At 37.2% G+C, this 20,752-nt stretch overlaps 1 protein-coding gene and 1 pseudogene across 4 annotated transcripts in view; one reads left to right on the forward strand and one right to left on the reverse strand.

Moving 5' to 3' along the window:
• Positions 1 to 6,563: 6,563 nt before the first annotated feature.
• On the reverse strand, positions 6,564 to 6,783 carry LOC141572012 (U2 spliceosomal RNA; annotated as a pseudogene).
• A 1,386-nt stretch (positions 6,784 to 8,169) lies between these two features.
• The window catches only part of VRK2 (VRK serine/threonine kinase 2), a 97,921-nt gene continuing 85,338 nt past the window's right edge, over positions 8,170 to 20,752 (forward strand). For 2 of the 4 annotated variants that reach the window (XM_019717191.2, XM_074332004.1), the window contains exons 1-2: positions 8,170 to 8,309; positions 10,130 to 10,270. In XM_019717191.2, the coding sequence (XP_019572750.2) occupies positions 10,135 to 10,270 (136 nt within the window). In that variant the 5' untranslated portion in view covers positions 8,170 to 8,309; positions 10,130 to 10,134. Of the gene's footprint in view, positions 8,310 to 9,046; positions 9,107 to 10,126; positions 10,271 to 20,752 lie in introns of those variants that run through there. The other 2 variants (XM_074332005.1, XM_074332006.1) reach the window with 2 other exon arrangements.

Consider the following 20,752-nt stretch of genomic DNA (forward strand, 5'->3'; position numbering starts at 1 on the left):
AGTAGTTCTCTCATGCAGTGGGAGCGAGCTACAATATTGCCAGCTCATTGCTCCATGAGGCCTTGCAGTGCCAATGGTCTAAATGTTTTGGTCCATATAGGTGAGGTTATGCTCCTGATGATGCAATGCCTGCATTTCACTTTTAACCCTAATACCTCCAAATTTCAGAGGGCAGTGGTGTTAATTGGTCAGTATGTTCTCTATTATATCTACCTTTGAAAAGAGGATGTTTAACGTTGTTACTCTGTGCCTTCCATGGACACAACTATGCCTGTACTATTTTTAACAGAAATGCCTCAAGAGTTCTTGCATGTGGCCAGTTGTTCATCTTTACTTTCTGGTGCTAATACAGAATTATTTTCCTCTTTCCCCTTTAAAAAATATTATGCCGGGCATTGCAATCAGAATCTGTAATCAGGGAGATAAAAGTCTACCCTTGTCATTATCTTGCCCAGAAGCTGCCAGTGATTTCTTCACCAAACTATGGTCTCTTCACTCTCTATCTTGTCTGTTGTCTATTTATTAGTTTATGTTTGTTATGGGTAGGAACTGTATTCCAGGAAGTTATTATGCATATTAAAAACTCAAGAGTATCTATATAGCATGAAATATCTTGTACTAGATTGTCCAGATAGCCTTAGAGGAAGATTTCATGTCTCTAGTAACATTTGCATTTCATAGTTGGTTGAATATCCTTGTGAAATGAACGAGCACTGTCATTAATACTTCACACTGTTATTTCACTCCAACATGTTGGCATTTGAATGTTCACCACCCCTATCAAATCAATTCAGCATTACTAACTTCACTCCTAGGGAATTTTTGTAGTCTTCTCCATAACTTGGAAGAAGAAAGAAGAGAATGTTCCATGAGGTACGAAAGAGTCCTGGAATTCCTCCATTTTATAAATGAATTCAAGTGGCATCAAATGAAACCCAACCATATTTGAGTGAAAATGTGAAACATTAAGGTGTGGATAATATTCAGATATAAAATGAGATTACTGTGTAGAAAAACACTATCCTCAAAACGGAGTTGTTCTTTTGAACGATATCATTGGAGCCTCACAAAAGATACTCACAAAAAAGGACTTCCAGAACTGCTTCAGAAAGTGGCAAGAATGATAAGTGTATTCGAAGTGAGGGGGAGAATTTTGAGGGGGTTAATGGCAATGTATCTTTTACTATAATAATTTTTTTAAAATTTAAACATTCACTGTATTTTGTGATCACACCTCATATGGACAATCAAGAATTATGTCTTTTGGACAAATATGTCCATACTTTGTAATGGTCTTACATGTAAAGTATGCAAGGACATAGATGTTTGGTCTGTACATCTGATAGGTTTGAGATTCTATTTATCTGAATACAGTTATTTTCAAAATCTCTATGTCTGTAACTGCTTTGCTGTACGTTTATGAGTGCAAATGGACTCCTGATTTTTATAAAACAAAAACTGGCTCTTCTTTGGCAGGCAAAACATTTCCAGTGAAGTGATCTCCTTTCTCACATTAAATAACAAAGACTGGATTTTTCTATATGTTTTGTCTATGCAACATCTTTAACACTTTAATTGATTTGAAATGATCTTGACCTTGTAAAGTATGCTCGCTAAATGGTTGTTTTTCTTTTTTTGTTTGAACCAGTGTGAACATTTTATAGCACTTAGGTCATTGGAAAGAAGAACCATGCCATACCTACAAGTTGGCACACTGCCAAGAAAGACCTTTTGTGTGTGTGTGTGTGTGTGTGTGTGTGTGTGTGTGTGTGATGAATCTTTCAGTCTGTAAGATTTATCAAAATAGTGTTGTTTGAAAATCTTGTTTTCCCTATTTTTTTTCTTCTGGTGACTCATACTGTAGTGGTGTATGTCTAGATTCTCTTCTTGTTTCTCATCATATTCATTCAGAAGATGTTCTTTCACTAGTTCCAAAGTTTGTATTTCTATATTCTGTCAGTTTTCATCTTGAAACATACACACAGCAATATGCTCTGAATCATAAAATTCTGCATTAAATCCCAACACTTAAAAAAATTCCCACATATTCTCAATACAGGTTTACCTGCACTTCTGTTTCCATTTTTATTCAGTACAAATTTATTAACATTTTAAATTCATTGGTGCTTAAAAGTTTATTTCATCTGTTAGGAAGATTTTGGCTGCAAGAAACATAAAAATCAACGCTAAGTGGCTTAAACAATAAGGACGTTTAACACCTTATGGATGAATATGGAAAGCATGGTGGCTTCAAGGTTAGTTGATTGAGTAATTCAATAATGATCTCAAGGGCTCAGGCTCTTCCCATCTTCCTCTTCTTTTGAGTAAGTTTTGTTGAGTCATAATTTACATATAACAAAATTCATAAATTTTAAGTGCACAATTAAATGAATTTTGACAGATTTATAATCATGTAATCACTACCACAATCAAGAAATTAAATGTTACCATCATTCTAAAACGTTTCATTGTCCCTTTGTTGTAAACTCCTGCCCCCAACCTAGTCCCTGGCAATTTCAATGCAATTATACAATCTGTAATCTTTTGTGTCTCTTTTCCTTCTTATAGCATCGTACTTTGGAGATCCATATAGGTTGTTGTTTGCATCAGTAGTTTGTTCCTTTTCATTGCTGAATAATATTCCATTGTATAGAAGATACATATATACCAAATTTGTTTATCCATTCACTAGTTGGAAATTTGAGTTCTTTCCAGTTTTTGGCTATCATATGTGAAGCTTCTATAAAAATTCACATTCACATCTTTGTATATGTATAGTTTTACATTTCTCTTGGGTAAATACTTATGAACAGGAATGCTGGGTCATATGCTATTTATATGATTAACATTATATAAACCTGACAAACTGTTTTCCAAAGTGGCTGTACCATTTTGGATCCCTACCAGCAATGTAAAAGAGTTTCAGTTACTCTATACACTTACCAAAACTTGGTATTTTAACAGTGCTTTTTGAAAAGCAAAGATTTTTAAATTTGATGTTAATTTACCAATTTCTTCTTTTAGATTCTCAGTTTTTTTTCTTTCTTTTTTTTGCGAATTAGATCTCAAAATTTACTCATTTGAATTTTTTAACGGTATATTTTGTCAAAATTTTTAATTTTTTAAATTAAAAAATAACAATTTATAATAACCAAATACAATGAAAACCATGTTAGTGCAATTAGTAAAACAGAAACCACTCTAGATATGTTTTAAAAAGAGAAGTTCATACCAGGAATTGGTTACAAGGTTTTGGAAGGAGCAAAAGACAGAAACTACCAAAAGATTAGTAACTACAGGAAGCTACTGGAGCTGAAGAAGTGAAAGAGAAATAGTGGTGTCACCCAGAGCTCAGGGGCATTGCACCTCTGAGGCCACTGTACCCAGCGTATTGCTCTTGCTGGCCATAGCTTCTGCCCTCTCTCAGCTTTTTTTTTTTTTTTTTTGGGGGGGAGGTACATTCTAACTACACAAACTCATATATCACAAAGATTTACTAAATGCGAGATCATAGACTTTCTCTTAGGTTTTTTTCCCAAAAGTTTTATAGTTTTACCTCTGATATTTAGATTTAGGTCTATAATCAATTTCCAGTAAATTTTTATGTGGGGTGTGAGTTAAGGGCTGAGGTTTTTTCGTGTGTGTGTGTGTGTGTGTGTGTGTGTGTATTCTAACCTCATTTGTTGAATGGTCTGTCATTTTTGGTGTATTAGATTTGTATTTTTTCCTATCCTCATGGTCACAAGATGACTGCAAAATATTCTAGGCATCATATCCAGAATGATATCCAGTAGAGACCATCTCTTTATAGAAGAATCTAGGAAACTTATCTTCTCCTCTTATTACCTATACTACATATATGCTTACTGTCTAAACCAATCATGGAAAGGGTAATGGGACCACCTTGATTCGTTGATTCACTTAACAAGAAAATAGTGTGTTTTCTATATGCGTTCTAGGGGCTGGGAATACAGTAGCAAACAAAACAGTCAAAAATGTTGCCTGTGGCACTCTTGTTTCTTTACGTAGGCCTGCATTCCTATGATTTTCCCTCTTAGGACTGCTTTCGCTGTGTCCCATAGATTTTTGGTCGTCGTGTGATGCCTGATCACTGCACTGTGCACCTGAAGCTGAAGCTGAACAATAATGAATGCTACTTATAATTTTATATGTATATATAGTTACAAGAATGGAGTACAGCATTAGGAATAGAGACAGTGGAAAGGTAATGGCTGTATGCAATGTCAGCGGGGTAGTAGATGGGGGAAGAGGGTAATCACTGTGCGAGGGAAATAAATGATAAATGTATAACTATTACATTGTTTTGTACACCTGAAACTAACAAAAAAAAATGTTGCCTGTCCTCATGGAGCATATAATTTACCGAGGAAGACAATTTCTCTATTTTCAAAATAAACAAGCAACGTGTATATGTTGTTATATAGCAGTAAGTGCTAGGAGGAAAAAAATGGAAAAGGGGCTATGAAGTATTGTGAGTAGGCTGACATTTTAGTTAGCATAATTAGGAAACATCTCACTGAGTTGACTTTTGAATAAAGACCTGGAGAAAGTGATAGAGTAGGCCATACAGATACCAGATTGAAGAGTGGTTCGGGCAGAAGGAAAAGTACAAGGTCCTGAGTACAGCAAGGCCACAGTGGTTGGAGGGAGTAATAAGAAATAGTGGGTGGGGAGGATACAGAACATTTAGCTCATTGTAGGGAAGTCATTCTCAACCAGTAGCGATTTTGCCAAAATTTACAAATTTTTGGTAATGTCTGGGGACAAATTTGGTTGTCATAACTTGCAGGGGAAGGCATGCTGGGGAGACCAGAATGCACAGGAGTCCACCTTTTGACCATCTTCCCTTTCTCAGCAAAGAATTATCTAACACTAAAAGTCAGTAGTGCCAACATTGAAAAACGCTGTTTTAGGTCATAGCAAGGACTAGTTAATAGTGAGTGAATTCGAATGACATTGAAGTGTTTTGAGCAAAAGAAGGACCTAATTTAAGGTTTTAAAAAGATCATGTGGCTGTTTGTTGTGAATAGATTAAAAGGTAGGAAATAGGATAGCATTAAGAAGGGTTTATAATTATCCAGGTCAGAAATGATGGTTTGGACCAGGATGGTAGTAGGAGGGGTAGTGAGAAGTGATGGATTCTGTACATACTGGGGGTACCAAAACATTTTATACACATTTTAAGAGATGTTCGCTATGCTAAAGCAGTCGCTTGTCATAATCAGAAGTGTCTGGACACTGATAGTAACCACTTTGAACACCTCTTGAAATTCCGTGTTTCCCCAAAAATAAGACCTAGCCGGACACTCAGCTCTAATGTGTCTTTTGGAGCAAAAATTAATATAAGACCCTGTATTATATTATATTATACTGGGTATTATAGTAAAATAAGACTGGGTATTATATTATAGTATTATTATAAGACTGGCTCTTATAGTAAAATAAGACCGAGTCTTATATTAATTTTTGCTCCAAAAGACACATTAGAGCTGATTGTCCGGCTAGGTCTTATTTTCGGGGAAACGTGGTTGCAGAAGTCAAACATGAATTGTATTCACCGTTTGTTATTGGTATATGTTGAGTATTACAATTAATAGTTTTTTCCTTTCTTAAAATGTGTATACATTTTTTCTTGTGACCCTCTGTATTTTGAAGGTTGAGTTAACAGTGTAAGGGTGAAACTTGGGGAATCAATAACATAGTTAGATTTAGTTAGCTTGTAGTTTGATTCACCCTGATATTCACCTGTTTTCTCTGTTTCTTCCTACATTGATTTAAGAACTCTGTTTTGTTCCCTTTCTTAAGGCTACCTATACCTCATTAGTCCATTTAATCAGCAGAATCCTAATCTGAAAAGAGCAATTTTTTAATCCTCAGGTGTCTGGACACCCGGAATCCATTTTGCAACTCCCTTGCATTGTTTACTGGTGCTGCATAAAGTCCCAGACCGCGGTGGCCAAGTCCAAAAATAACATTATTTTATAGCAGACCAGACCGCAGGAAGTGATGTCAGCCCTCAGACCTGCCTGACCTACTCCTGTTTTCCTTTGTTCTTCTTGTGTACCTATAAAACCTTCTGACCATTTTAGGAATGGGAGGTGGCCTTTGGACAGGAGTCCACCATCTTCCTAGAAAGCTGGCATTCTAATAAACCTGCTTTTCTTTCCACCAACCTTGTCTCTCGATTTTTAACTTTTTCAAGGGGCAGGTAGCCAGACCTTAGGATAGTGACAACAAGACTTAGTAACAATGTTTGTGTCCTCCTAAAGTTCTTATGTTGAAACTAATCCCCAGTGTGATGGTATTGGAGGTGGGGCCTTTAGGAGGTGATTAGGTCATAAACTTCCCAGCCTTCAGAAATGTGAGAAATTTTTTGTTGTTTATGAGCCTCCTAGTCTATGGTAGTCTGTTATAGCAGACTGAAAGGACTATGACACTGACATGCTAGGATATAGATGTGAAAGAGAGGAGCCATGTATGACCCTGCAAGAGTCATCTGTTCTGTGGTGCTGGAGCTGCATCTCCCCAAAGAATGTAACCTGGAGAGGTGGGCAGAAACCTAAACAAATCTGCAATGTTTTTCAAATGCCCATATGATGTTTGGATAGGTAGTCTGCAATAGCATCTGTTACATACACAGTTTGTGGAAATAAGAATGGACATTGTTGGATTTGTGAATGACTGCCTGAAAGGGTACGATTATTCTACATATAGACTGTTGAGTTTCTACACTTGATCTTAGCCAAAAGGCCGAGAAGCGATGTGTTGAGTTTCTTTAAAAATGCTTTTACATCTGTAGCACCAAGTGCTTTTTAAGAAATGTCTTCTCATGCCATTTAGTGACAGTCTGATAGATGTAGGAAGTCCTAAAACCTCATTTCATTAAAGTCATTTGATTTTTCTTTCAGTATTTGCATCCGAAGCAACTACTGACTTCATACATAGGAAACTGGTGTATTATTTAATAATTGATTTCTGAGTATTTGTTTTGTTCATCCTAAAATATTATAAGCTCCCTATGAGTCCTTATTATGCATTAGAAAACTATTTCTCTCAGTCACCTTAATAATCTCGTAACTAATAACCTGATAAAGATCCTCTCCTTGACCAGACTCTATGTAGGGTTCCCTGGACTCTTTTCAACTAGGCTTTGACTTTTGAACTTCCATCATCTCTCTACATTGTCCAATTTTAGCAAGCATCCTGCTAAGTCAGTTTAGCCAGAATCCTCCCCTTCCTCCTGCTGTTTCCTCTTAGCAATTTTCCATCCACTGACTCCCCCCTTGCTCCCTGGCTATTAATTCCCACTTTTCTTTATTTTATCTGGAATTAGTAGTGTAGCTCTCTCCTATTGCAAAAGTTTTCAATAAAGTCTTCATTAACCATAAGTCCCAGAATATTTTTTTCTTTAAGAAACTTCATAACCTAAGTAACTAGAGTTAATTCCATTTCACAGACAACAAAATTGAAATTTTGAATAGGAATTACAGTTTAATCAATATTATCCAACTAGTAATAGGTCCTGAGCCAATATGCGTCTGAGAACTTAACCGCTGCTCCAGGCACTCGTACTTACACCAGGCGTCTTGCTCCTGAGGGCCTAGCCAGTATACTATGATAGCTATCTGGTGAGTGCTCAGTAAACACTTGCCCACTGAGTTGGAAGCTCCAGGTACTGAGATCGTGGTACAAGAGACCTAAAATTCCTCCTACACAAACGTACGCCCAGTTTATTTGCCACGAAACCGATCGATGGCTCATCCTCTAGACTCTGGAGGGCGAGGGTCAATGGCAATACTACAGCTCTTATTCTCGATTTAGACCCGCTTCTCCCTCTTTCCCTCGGCGCCTCTACAGTCCGGTTAGGCTTCTGCAAGGCAGGCGCGGATCGCGGCCTGCCCGAGGTTCCGCCGGACCCTGTGCGGGAGTATCCGCCCCGATCGAGGCGGTGCCGGCGCGCCCGGCGCAGCCGCCCAGCTGCGGAGAAGGTATTAGTTTGGTTTCTTCCGAAGGCCGGCTCCGGTGCAGGGCCCGCCTCCCCGCAGGATTGGAGGCCTGCCGCCCCGCCCGGCTCCGAGAGGCCCGCTGGAAGCGTCAAGCGTGGTCTGGCGGCGGGGACGCCACGGGCCTGATCAGCCTCCTCTCGTTCCCAGATCCAGGGGCTCCGGCCGGGACCCGGCACTAACGTGCTCTGCTCTCCGCTGGCCCGGCCCGTGCAGCGCACCAGGCCCGGGGAAGAACTGCCACCGGAGTGAGACACCGGCCCGAGACGGTTCCCTGCTTCCGTGGTTGGTTCCTTACTTTTTCCTAACTCGGAGCGAGAACCCGGCGCCCCCTTCAACTCGCGTTTGCCCAAAGCGCGGGACGGAGGAGTTAGGCGGGGAAGCGGGTGGGGTTCTCTTTCGCCGGTTCACGGAGCATCAGGCGGGAAATTAGTCTCCAGATGCCGGCAGGCTTTGCGGTGGTTCGGGCGGGGCTGCCCTCGGGTCCCGAGGCCGCCGAGTTGGGGGCGAACCAGGTGATGGGCCGCGCTGCTCCCGCCCCTGCGTCCGCCTTCAGGGGCCGTTGCCGTGACCACCGCAAGCCCAGTCCTGCCTGTGTTCATGCCTCTGGGTAGCGGTTTGTCCCCGGAAACTCATGTTGAGCGCTTCTCATCGTAGCCCTAGGAAGGAACCCAGAAGCAGAAAGAACACCAGTGTAAGGCGCTGGCCTTGAGGGGAGGCTGTTGCTTCCCTGTGCGAAAGTGAAGTCGGGATCCGAGCCCAGGATGTGCATTTTATATCAGTTACTTCTCAGGTCTCAAGATCCGATGCTGCAAACTGTTTATCCCCTTTATAGTTACTTAGGATTTATGCCCTATTGAAAAGTTGTTCTTGGAGACTAGATTTTCAATCAGCAGATATGTATTGGACTCCAGTGTATATAAAGTACTGGTTAAAGGGGAACACCCCACAAAACCTACTTTAAGCTTAGTTCACCATCTAACGTCCCAGCTTCTCTTCTGTTCGCGTTAGGAGGAAGACAGGTGAATATTGTTAAAGATTTCAGCTGTGTTCCTCTGCTCTTCCTGGGACCTGGCATCTAGGTAAATGATAGCAGGGCGTTGGATTACTGTAAGTGAAGGAGGGAACACCTATTAAAAGGAACACAGACTTTCTCATTCGGAAGGTGATACAACAAAAACTTTCAACTTTCATTCAAACGCATTCACCAGTTTGTAAAAATTCTTTGGAAATACTTAGAGGATTACAGTTACCTTCACATATAAATTAGTTTCAGGTATATATGCTGTTATTTTCCTTCCTGAGACATTTCCTCTTCCAGCTCCAAATCTCTAATTGTGAAATTCACTAATCTGTATACAATCATAATTGATTGATTAAAGTTTTGTGACTATACTACGGAGTCTATGCTTTTGGTTGTTGGCACTACCACATTAATCTCTAAGGCAGGGAAGTTTTAACTTTGGTGAGAGCAGAGAAGGGGCCAGGTATAGAGAAAAAGGAAGTTGAAAGAGGAGTGTAAAAGGGTTTCTGAAACTACCCAGTGGCCTAGAGCTCTGCTACATTATAAATCCAGGAAACCCCCCTGCTCTTTAACACATACTCCGTTTAACAAATTCTGCATGTCAATTACTGTGTTTGGCCATAGTGTATGTACAGTGTTACCATCTTCTGTGTTTTCCCAATCTAAAGCTGTGTTCTTTTATAGTGACTATAGACCTTCTTATCTTTGACACTTAGCATTCTCAGTGAAAGGAGCATATAAAATGTATTTTCTCTTTGTTATTGGAAATTGTTAACTCATATGGTATATTTTGCACTGTTATAGACCCCCTAAGTGAATTTTGGAACTGTTGAATAAAGTGAGGTTTAACAGGTTTGTTTTTTTATTTTAGCACCTCTTAGATTTCAATATTGGATGTGAATCTCCAATTTGAATATAGTGTGTAGACTTTACCAAAACTCAATTGACTCCAGAATCCTAATTTCTAGGAACCTGGGAAAGTGACCCCTAGAAGACATTTTGAGAAATGTATTTTAACTGGACTTTTTTTATTGCTGTTGTTTTTATTTTTAATCACTTATCTCACCCCTTCTGCCAGCAGAAGTGATGCCACCAAGAAGAAATGAGAAATACAAACTTCCTGTTCCACTTCCAGAAGGCAAGGTTCTGGATGATATGGAAGGAAAACAATGGGTGCTGGGCAAGATGATTGGCTCTGGAGGATTTGGATTGATATATTTAGGTAAAGTATAACTATAAATTACCAAATATGTTTATATGTGTGACTGTAACTCTGATTGCTTAATATTATTTTGAAATTGAAACTTTGAAATAAATAGAGTAAGTGTATTTTATTAAGTAATATGAAGATAGTTAATGTTTAATAGAATGTTTAGTTTCAAGACATGACAGACCCCACTCCTTGTTGTCCATGTTTTTCTTAATGAGTCTTAAAAGTCTTTTCAGAGCATAATTACACAGCCTGCCAAACAAAATATTAATGTTTATTTTTGAGAGTGTGCTTTCCTGGAAACATTGCTTTTTACAGCTCAGAAACCACAACTGTATAAATACAAATACTTTCCATTTGTAAATCTCAATCATTAATATTTAAGTAATACAAGGTTCTAGTCATTTCTTAATTAGGCTCTACTACAGAATCGAGCCTTAATACCTCAAGGCATCTATTACATGAATGAATTAACTTCTTTCCTGTATACCTAGAGTGGTACTAATTACTTGCGGTCTTTGGGATAACTGAAAAAATAGATACTCAGTATTGTTTTCTGTGTTCTTTGGTACAGGTAAGGAGCCCTATTTGAGTATGCTTTTATACTACACTTATTTTTTTTTTAAATTATGCTAAATTTGAAAGGCTGATTCAGGGCTACCTTAAATCCGTCATTTAATGATTAGGGGCTATCCATTACAAGACTGGATTCATTGAATAAAATAAGATAAATATTAGTGATTTAAAAAAAATCCCCTCAAGGATAAATTCTTGTAAATATATTGACTAGTTATATCTGTTTCTGTAGGAGTTTAAAAAGTTGGTAAAAGACCTCTGGGGGAATCTTGGGTTCCTTATTAAACAGTTCAAACTCTAGGGAAGGAAACATTTTCCCTCTGCCGTCCTAGATTCGATAGCTGGGTTTATGAAATGGATTAGTAGGAAAAGAGTATACAAACTTATTAATTTTCAATGTTATGTCCACAGGGATATCACAGGAAAAAAATGGATATCCCACAAAGCAGTGACATTTTAGAGCTTATATATCATTTTAATAGGGGAACAGAAGAAGGGATGTAGGCCACGTACAGGAGAGTAAATTATTTTTAGGAAAGATGAATGGGCCCTTAAAAGAATATATGGGGTATATGATAGTTTGTAACGAAGTTAAGGACTGGTGTCAACTTCCAGTCTCTTCTCCAGTGACATGAGTCAATCTCTCCTGGTTAATGAAATTCCCCTGGTAGGGGTTTATAACAGTTAAAGTTTTACTGGGAGGATGTGTCTTTAGGCAAATAATGGGAGTTCAGAGAAAGCCTCTCTCTGCATTTGCTATTTTTCAAGTCATTTAAGCTCAAAATACACTTAACCCTTGAACAACATGGGTTTGAACTGCATGGTTCCACTCATAGAGGGATTTTTTTCAACAAATACTGTAAATGTATTTTCCTTATGATTTTCTTGATAACATTTTCTTTTCTGTATCATAAGAGTACATTATAGAATATATATAACATACAAATATATGTTAATGGGCTGTTTATGTTATTGGTAAGACTTTTGGTCAACAGGCTATTAGTAGTTAAGTTTTTGGTAGTCAAAAGTTATATGCAGATTTTTCAACGTACAGGGGTATCCTCATCCCTAACCCCCCTGTTGTTCAAACGTTAACTGTAATTCTCATGCCAAAGAGACATATTTTAGGGTAGCATATTCTGCTATCCGTCAGAAACAAGCATGTTTTACGGGTCATGAAGGATAAAACTAATAAAATTAAGGTTGTAGTTTTGAACGAATGAATGAAATTCAGTCAATAAGTAAGTTATTAAATCACCTCAGTGTCTAAAGTAGTTGGAAAGATAAGACCAACACAAAAAGACTGAGTGGTCAACATAAAGATTTCTCCATTTAAAAGATTTGAACTTGCTTGGAAAAATGCTATAATTCTGAGTACTAGGTTGAGGACACTGCTCAATGGTTATATAGTTTTAGTGGGGTTAGCAAGCCACATACGTAACTTAAAATTTTCTAGGAGCTGCATTTAAAAAAAGTAAAAAGAAACAGGTGAAATTTATCTCAATACTATATATTATTTAATCCTGTGTATCTAAAACACTATTATTCCCACATGTTGTCAGTATTTAAGAAACATTTTACTTTTTTAGTTAAAGTCTTTAAAGTCCAGGATGTTCGAGTCACATTTCACAGGCTCAATAGCTGCATACAGCCAGTGGCTACCGTATACGATGGTGCAGGTAAAGACTATGAAAATACTTGGAGTCCACAGAGAATAGAATTCCCTGTAGAATAAGTATTGGTTGAAACATTGAATTAGTGATTTCTCTTATATAGTAAAGAGTTAAGATCTCTACTATACTGTCTTGACTCAAGGTCAGAGATACGGAGTGAATAAATTATTTCCGATGTGGCTGAGCTATATAGCCTTGTATCCCACAGCTTATCAGATGTACTTTCAGTTTTCTAATGTTTGAGTTATTTGATTAACTTCAAAGAACTGCAGAAAAGCATTGATCATAATGATTTTATTACCTGTTTTTAAGTGTAAATATGTTTGAGGATGTATTTAAATATAAGGGCATGTTTAAAATTAAATATGTCTGTACGCATATACATATGTATGTCTATACATATATGTGTATACATACTATTGTGTGGTTCCTGTTGTGAAAATGGGATTTGTTTGCTTAGACATGTGATTTATTTGTCACTATTCAAATACAGAAAAATCTTTTCCTCGTTCAGTCAAAGTACCACATACTTTATACTTATTTTTTCCTCAGTATCAGAACAATATTTGTTTTACAATAGTTTTCAAGGTTCCATATGTGTGCAAGACCTTCTACTATCTAAACTTTAGAAGTTGGATCCTGGGAGTTTAGCAAGTGAACACCATTAGAGAAAGACCTAAAAATATTTCAAGAGGCTCCATACTTTAAGATATGTAATAAAGATGTGTGTTCCAAATGTTGTCATTGTTCCATCAAAAGTGGCACTCATAGAATCATAGAATCAGTTCTTTAGTGAGATACCATCAGCAATAACAACTTGAAACTTAGTTTTTATTATGTTCAAAGTTCTCTAATCAAATCCATGTGAAATGGTATCATGGTTTTTGCAGTTTACCGTGGTTCTTATCACTTCTGACGTAAATGAAGTAGCAGGTAAATTCAAGTTTTCCTTAATACCTTTGTCCAGCTACATTCTTTTTAGGTATTGTTCTTTCCAGATGCACTGTTTCATCAGCATTTCTTGCCTAAGGCTGAGGAGAAACTAGCCTCTATGTCTAACTCGTGCCTGTACAACTGTTCTCTAGCTTTGAGATCAATACCTAAAGCCTTTCAGTAATCAGCAACTTACAGTAAAGGGGAAAGGGCAGAGAAGTTTGGTATTTACTCTTGACTTGGAGAAATAATGTGCCTGTAGCGTTAATAGAAATAGTTACAAGAAAGAAAAGTTTGAATGCAAGAACTAAGTCAAGGCTCTTTTCTTTGTATATGAAAAGGAGGCAGAGGGAAGGAAGAAAGGAAACTGGTTTAAGGGATGGGGAAAATCGCTGTCATTTTAACATGAAATAAGTGAAAAACTGTCTAAGACTCCAGGGATGGACAGAGAACTGAGAGTTTGAATTCTACTCTTATAGAATCACACAAATGAGAGTTTTTGGTATTAGAGAAATCTGGGTTGAATTCTGACCTGACTCAGTAAGCCAATTAAAAACTGTGTGACTTTCAGCTCGTCATGAGTCTTTGTTTCTACTTTGTATAATAGGTAATAATAATTGTGAGGATTAAATGAGATAATGTTTTTAAAGAATTTGGAACTTGGTAAGTACTTAAACTTAATTAATTTATTTAGAATTTCCCATCCTCCGTGATAATTGAACTGTAGGTTCAAGTGTCTGTTACCACAGGGGATTAAGATGGTGACAAAGACTTCTGTTGGAGGAGTTTCCCATATATCCTGCCAAGGACTGTGATAGATTAGCTACTAATGTGGTAAAACTAAGAACATAGAGAATGTCAATGGAAGACTATGACATTTTACTTTCTGATCCATATCTATTCCCCATACCCCAAAATTGACAAGAGTAGCCATGATGACATAGTAAAAAGTTCTCATTTAAGCTGTTATCTGCTTTACATACGAAGTATCAGGTTTCAGAAGTTAGTCAAAAATGCGGAAAAACAGAATCATAGGTAATAAACTGCAGCCAGATTCCTTTGCAGGATTATTATTTCAGTAAAAGTGGAAATGACTTTTCTGTAGAAGTTTTAGTTTTCTGAAGTTGAGCATAGTGATGACTATTCAGCATCTGTAGAATATCAAGTACCAAGTAGATGTTCAGCAGTTATTTGTCTCAGAGATTGAGACTGAGGTTGGGATACTTAACCCATACAAGCCAGTTTGCTTTATTCTCTTCCATAATTATAGATGTCACGTTTAATTCCAGCCTGTAATCTTACAGATATACTCTGTAAGATTTTCACAAGAAAAGCTGGGACAAGTTAACTATCATGATGTCATCTAAAAGAATTGTATGTATGCTTTATTGACAGTAAATCAATGGCATTATCTTTTATGAAAATTAATACATATTTATAATTAATATTAACTGGTGAATTCTTAATACTAAATCATTTATCCATGGACTATCTTACATATCTAAGTGACTGTCACACATTTTTGGTCATGCTCTCAGATTAGCTCAATGTTGCCGTTTAGAAACATATAAGAAATTTTGGGGAGGGCAGAGAAGAGGGTAGGAGTACTAGGATTTTTAGAAATTGTCAAAGTGTAACTCACATATTTTATTGTTAAGGAAACCTATTTATGAAGAAATAGAAAAGATTTATGCATGTGTGGTTTTTACTTATTTTACTTTTTAGTCAACTATAATGGATTGATTTTTAAGGTATGCAGAATAATGTTCAGAAGAGCCTAATAAGGCTAACGACAAAGTGGAGTTATTGGAACACGTTGCTTCATTATACATTGCTGTATTAAATATTATTTTGGCAGTATTTTATAGAGAAGCCTTTGAGATAAGCAGTTTTATCTGACACAGTGCAATGCTATGGTGCTACTACAGCTGTTACTAGGAAATTTTGCAAATAATGCTGTGGGGGTGAAAAGAAGAAGGAAATAAATGTGAAATAAGGATAACTTGTACTAGACACTATAATGTATGTGATAAATTAGTTCCCAGATGAAGATGTAGAGAGATAGTAGGTGATATAAACTCAAAGGAGGAAGGGATTACTTGGATTTTGTGAATTGAATACACTTGTTGAACCAATACACAAGAAATAAGAGTACCTAGAAGATGTATTTTAATTTTGTGTGTGCTGTCCATAAGCTATTAATTTTGAGTTTTTAAAGAGAGAGCAATGTTTATTTACCTATCAGTTAAGAAATGTAAGTATTTACAAAAGTTTGGGTTCTTTGTATAAAAAGGGAGAGTTCTTCTAAGACTTACCCTTTGTTTGTCTCTTTCATTTTTTAATTGGCTGATCTTATTTATTTATTAAATTCATTGGGGTGACATTGGTTAATAAAATTATATAGGTTTCAAGTGTACATTTCTATAATACATCGCCATATATTTGACCCCTTTTCCCTCTTCTACCACCCTCCCCCACACTGGTAACCACTAAACTGTTGTCTGTGAGTGTCTGACCTTTTTAACATATATTATGGTTTTCATTTTCAAAGTTTTTACTGTCGAACTCTTTTGCCTTAAGGGAAGGCTTACAAACTCTTCTGTTCTTCAGTGATTTATATATAATGTCTCTTCTACTGCACCTGTTACTATCTTGTAACTGCTTACGGTGGTCAAGATTTTAAAATTTGAAACCAGTTGCTATAGGGAAATTTCTTCTTCATGAAATGAACTCACCTCTATTGCCGTGCAATAGAAAAATTCTGAACTTTTGAGAGCTTCTCACTTCCTTATGAAATATGGGTAGACTTTTGCTTCTAAAGTGTTTTAGGGTTTTTTCTTTAGATATAGAAGAAGAAGTGTAAATAGTGGAAGGTATGGTCCTCCTTTTGAGACGCAGAAATATCTATGTTTATAAAATAAATGAGAGGTAAAGCTCTGAAGTTCTTAAAGGGATAATTCACTAGAAATTAGCTATTTAGATGATGGCAATTTGTCTACCACCCACACTTAACAGTGATGCACAGTGTATTTGGGTGTTATACTGCTTACATACTTGGTTTTGCAATCAGTGCTTCTTTAGAATGTTTGTCCTTTACAACTCCATTACATGGACTGAGCACACATTACAGTATCGAAGTGAAAGACTATTTTAGGAGAAAAGACAGAAAGCTCAGCAATTATTTCAAGACAATTGTTGACGATTCCCCTTGTTTCTTTTAAAAGGATGGCCTTCAATTAGTCAGGTAGACTTTTCTTTAACGTCTCCAATCAAGTAATACTTGAGAAAAAAGATTCCGTAGAAAGACATCCATTGAAGGCCAGAAACATCTACAGATGCAATGTGATCCCAGGCAATGAAGCATGTGGCCCTTCATTGGCATTATATGATAACAGGAGGATCTTCTGGCAGAAGAGCTGACTTTTGCTGCGTTCTGCATGCTGCCCCTCCAAACCCTTCTTTGATTGGCACCTATGCCCTATTGAAACTGGCATCACACCTTCTGAATGGGCACAGTGCCAGGTTAGCAGATGGGTATGGGCAAAAGCCTGCCAGAAACCCAGTATGTGCATCAAGTTTAAGTATCAGGGGCCCAAACTTCCATCCAGGGATATAAAAACTGCAGTCTGTTGAGAGCTTTTTGTGCTTAAGGTTAAAGGACACGCCATTTCTACTCTAGCTTAGAGGTTGATTAATTTTGAAAGTCAAACAGGAGCTCCTGTGGCTGTGTCAGGCAAATTCTATCTTTGGTGAATGAGAATTACTACTTCATGTAGGGAAGAGAAAGTATTGTAATGAAGTTTCCAATGAGAGTTACTCTCCTGCAAGTGCCTCCAGCACTTAAGCAGCATGCATTCAGTGGAGATGAATATTTCTGTTCTCCAGCAGAGCCAGGTGCAATCAAAGCCAGATCTTCAACCTGCTGCAGTAAAGAACCCTAAATTTAGAAAGGGCAGGCAAAGTTTGGAAGAGCTCCTTGGTGGCAGCTCTCACCATGAACTGATGAGGCTTCACGAAAGTGTGTAAAAGAGATGAAGGAAAAACTCCAAATAAAAACCCTTCAGCATACTTCAGCCCGAAACAGATCTTTAACAAACGAAAGGAAAAGTTTAGTCCTTTATCCTCAATACAGAAATTCTTCTGAATTTTATATCAATAAAAGCTTAAGTTTACCAAAATGTTAGAACCAACTTAATGCATAAGTAACAGAGCTGCCTATTCTAACATGTATTTCATTGCATGTCTATCATGTATATAAACTTCACTTCTTGAATAATGGATTTTGCATAAAATTGAGTTCTAAATATCATATTCCTTATGATCGTCTCACACCAATGAAAGAACTAGGAAAAAAAAAAAAAAAAAAGGAGGGCATCATTCCTTGTGATCACTTCAATCATATCCCCTAAATGCTCTTAAATTTACAGGAATGCCGATAAGACCAGCTGTGGCCAAGAGAGGCTTTTCCTAATCACCTTATAGCCATTGCTTTTTCTTTTCCACTGTGTAAACTTTATCTATGAAACAGATTCCATGAGACCGTTGTGAATACTTCAACGTATTCAAAACATATAACTGCCACAAATTAAACTACTAAAACTAAAGCTGGTGCATTGTAACTGCCAAAGAAAACTGGCACGTCCCTCTGTCAGACTGCGGGAGAGTATGCCATACAGTCCTCAGAAAACACAATTCATCCAGAAGCACTCTTGTCACTTGCTCTGATATTAAACCAGAGAAAGTGACATTAATTAAAGAAGTGACATGAGCCAACAAAGGCAATGCAATTCTAAGCTTTGGCTCATGTGCGGACCTTCATCCAACTTGCTCTGCTTAAGTATTGTGGACATTTCTGATGAGTAGTGTGGCTATTTTCCCCCCTCCTCCTCTCATCATTCCATTCTGAAACATCATTTTCAAGCAACTAAAATTTCATAACCAGGGTTGGACTAGCCAATTGGTACACTGCTAGTCATTGCAGGGTTTCCCAAAATGGTAGTGTGGTGGTTTGGGATGCATTTACTGCACTTGGTAACTGCATGAGATTTAACAACAACTAGAGACAGAGCAGAGTTGGTCTAACAAAAATGCAAGCAACAGCCAAACAGAGCAGAGTACCTAGATTTGGTAGACTGGGAGTGGGGAGACTGCTGCTACGATCAGTTGGGAAAACAAATGGTGACTGGTAGGCCTTATGGACATTCTGACATGCTAAAGAGGCAAGCAGGGGAGTGTCCCCAACTTTTCTCTCTTTGTGTCCACAGTATGCTCTCTCACATGCTCATCTCATTATTTCCTATGATTATTATTTGTATATTCCCCCCCCCCACCCCCCGCCACTACCACCACCAACACTAAATGATAAACTCCTTGCAGGCATTCTCTCGTGGTGCTTAAACAAGGCCTTGCATATGATAATTTTCCAAAAATGATTGGTTAAATTAACTCTAGAATGAGTTCATTATGGAAAAGTAATTTCCCAACAACTAGTTATCTGAGATGAGATTTTGTGTTCTATATGCTATAGTATGTGGTATGCATATAAGCACTGTACTTTTAGATATAGAGGAATCATTTAGAGAATTGGGGAGATGCGGGGGAGATGTATCTTCATTCTCTTTTCAAGCGTATGTTTAAAATACAAGAAGCCGCGTAGTTAGTCCATAGGTTATAGGATTTATTGGGGAAAATCTGCTTTGCTCATGTGTAGTGTAGGGAGAGTTAAAACGTGGATATTAAGACTAAACAGTTTTTTGTCTAGAATAAAACAGTTCTGAGTAGCACTCAATTGAAGTAGACCTAATGGCAAGTATAAACTTGTGTAGAGGAAATGGATGGTGTTTATTGTTACATGGATTGACTTGTATGTATGCAACAAGCATAAAAATCTACTTGTCACAGAATGTAAACAAAACTTTAATGGAAAAGAAGTTATTGGAATTTCTGTTAATTCAAGTAAATGAAAGGTTTGATCAAGAGTTTTGTACATACTCAGCAGAAGCTTTTGCTATAGTTTCTAGGCATCGCTATTTTGTATTGGAGATCAGGAATTTTCTATCTGTGTAATTAGTCATGAAGTTTAATGTACGTTTTTCATGTCAGGCAGAAAATGGCTTCAAAAAGACAGCAGCGCTGCAAAGGAGCAAGAAAAGAAGGCCAAAGTTGACACGCACAGAAGCAAAACAGTGTAGGAAAAATCAACACATTTTGCAAAATCAATCACTGAAAATGTGTCAGTGTTCAGGAGACTGTCTTTAATTTGCAATCCAAGTAAAAAAGAGTTTAAATATGAGAGGCAGTATTATTGAGCCCAGCATGCCTGCTACCACTTGTTTGACTAGCTGAGAATAGAACACTGAGAGGCAAAGGCTCAAAAGTTAAATGAACATTTATACATTTTAAAATCAAATGAAAGATTCAGAGTATATTCATGAATTAATTTTTTTTTTTCAGAACTCTAAATTTAATCAGCTGGAATTACTTTTAAAGTGTCATTCTATTTAACTTTTGGGAATGATGAATTTGCCTTTTAATAGGGATGCTGTATTTTATCATGAAGATGAAACAAACTGTCTATTGTTAATTATTCCCCAGAGACACTGGCCATTTTTCTCTCCTATGCTTAGTGTGGAGTAAAGGCAGCTTTCCCACGAATTTATTTCAAACAAGAGCAATTGGAAGCTACAACATGTGTGAAAGAGGCTCATGGAGAGCATAGCTTCCATTGTAGGTGTTCTTAGTGCCACCTAATGAAATTCTTATAGGTAATGTTACCAAAGCCTCACTGAGGTAGTCGTGAACATAGAACATAGAAAAATAAAAAAGAATGAAAGAGAATCTGGTAAGGAGTAGCATATGGGTCATATGTATCTGTGGTATCTGATAACTGCTAGGGACAGTTCTTATCTCTTTTAGGAAATCATCAGCATTATCAACTGCTGTAAAATCTCTCACTAGTATGTGCCAAGCTCTGTGTTAAATTCTTTACATGCATTACTTCATTTAATTCTCCCAACAACTTAATAAGGAAGATATTGAGGGCTAACAAATTAAGTAATTTGCCTCCATGCCACAGTTTTAATAATTTACTCTATCTACATTTGAACTCAGATCTCTTTGCTGTACTGATTGATGTCCTTTATCAAAGAACACTTTCAGTTAATCCTAGCCAGAGAAAATAGTGGCAAATGACATGCTTATGACATGCTCATTTCTAACATAACAGTGAACTATCTAATTGATAGTATTGGCAGCTAATTTAAGAAATCTGTTAGTGATGATGTTAATGGTATGATTTTCATTCAGATTGACA

This window comes from Rhinolophus sinicus, linkage group LG05 (genome assembly GCF_036562045.2).
Source record: "Rhinolophus sinicus isolate RSC01 linkage group LG05, ASM3656204v1, whole genome shotgun sequence".
Classification (NCBI taxonomy): Eukaryota; Metazoa; Chordata; class Mammalia; order Chiroptera; family Rhinolophidae; genus Rhinolophus; species Rhinolophus sinicus.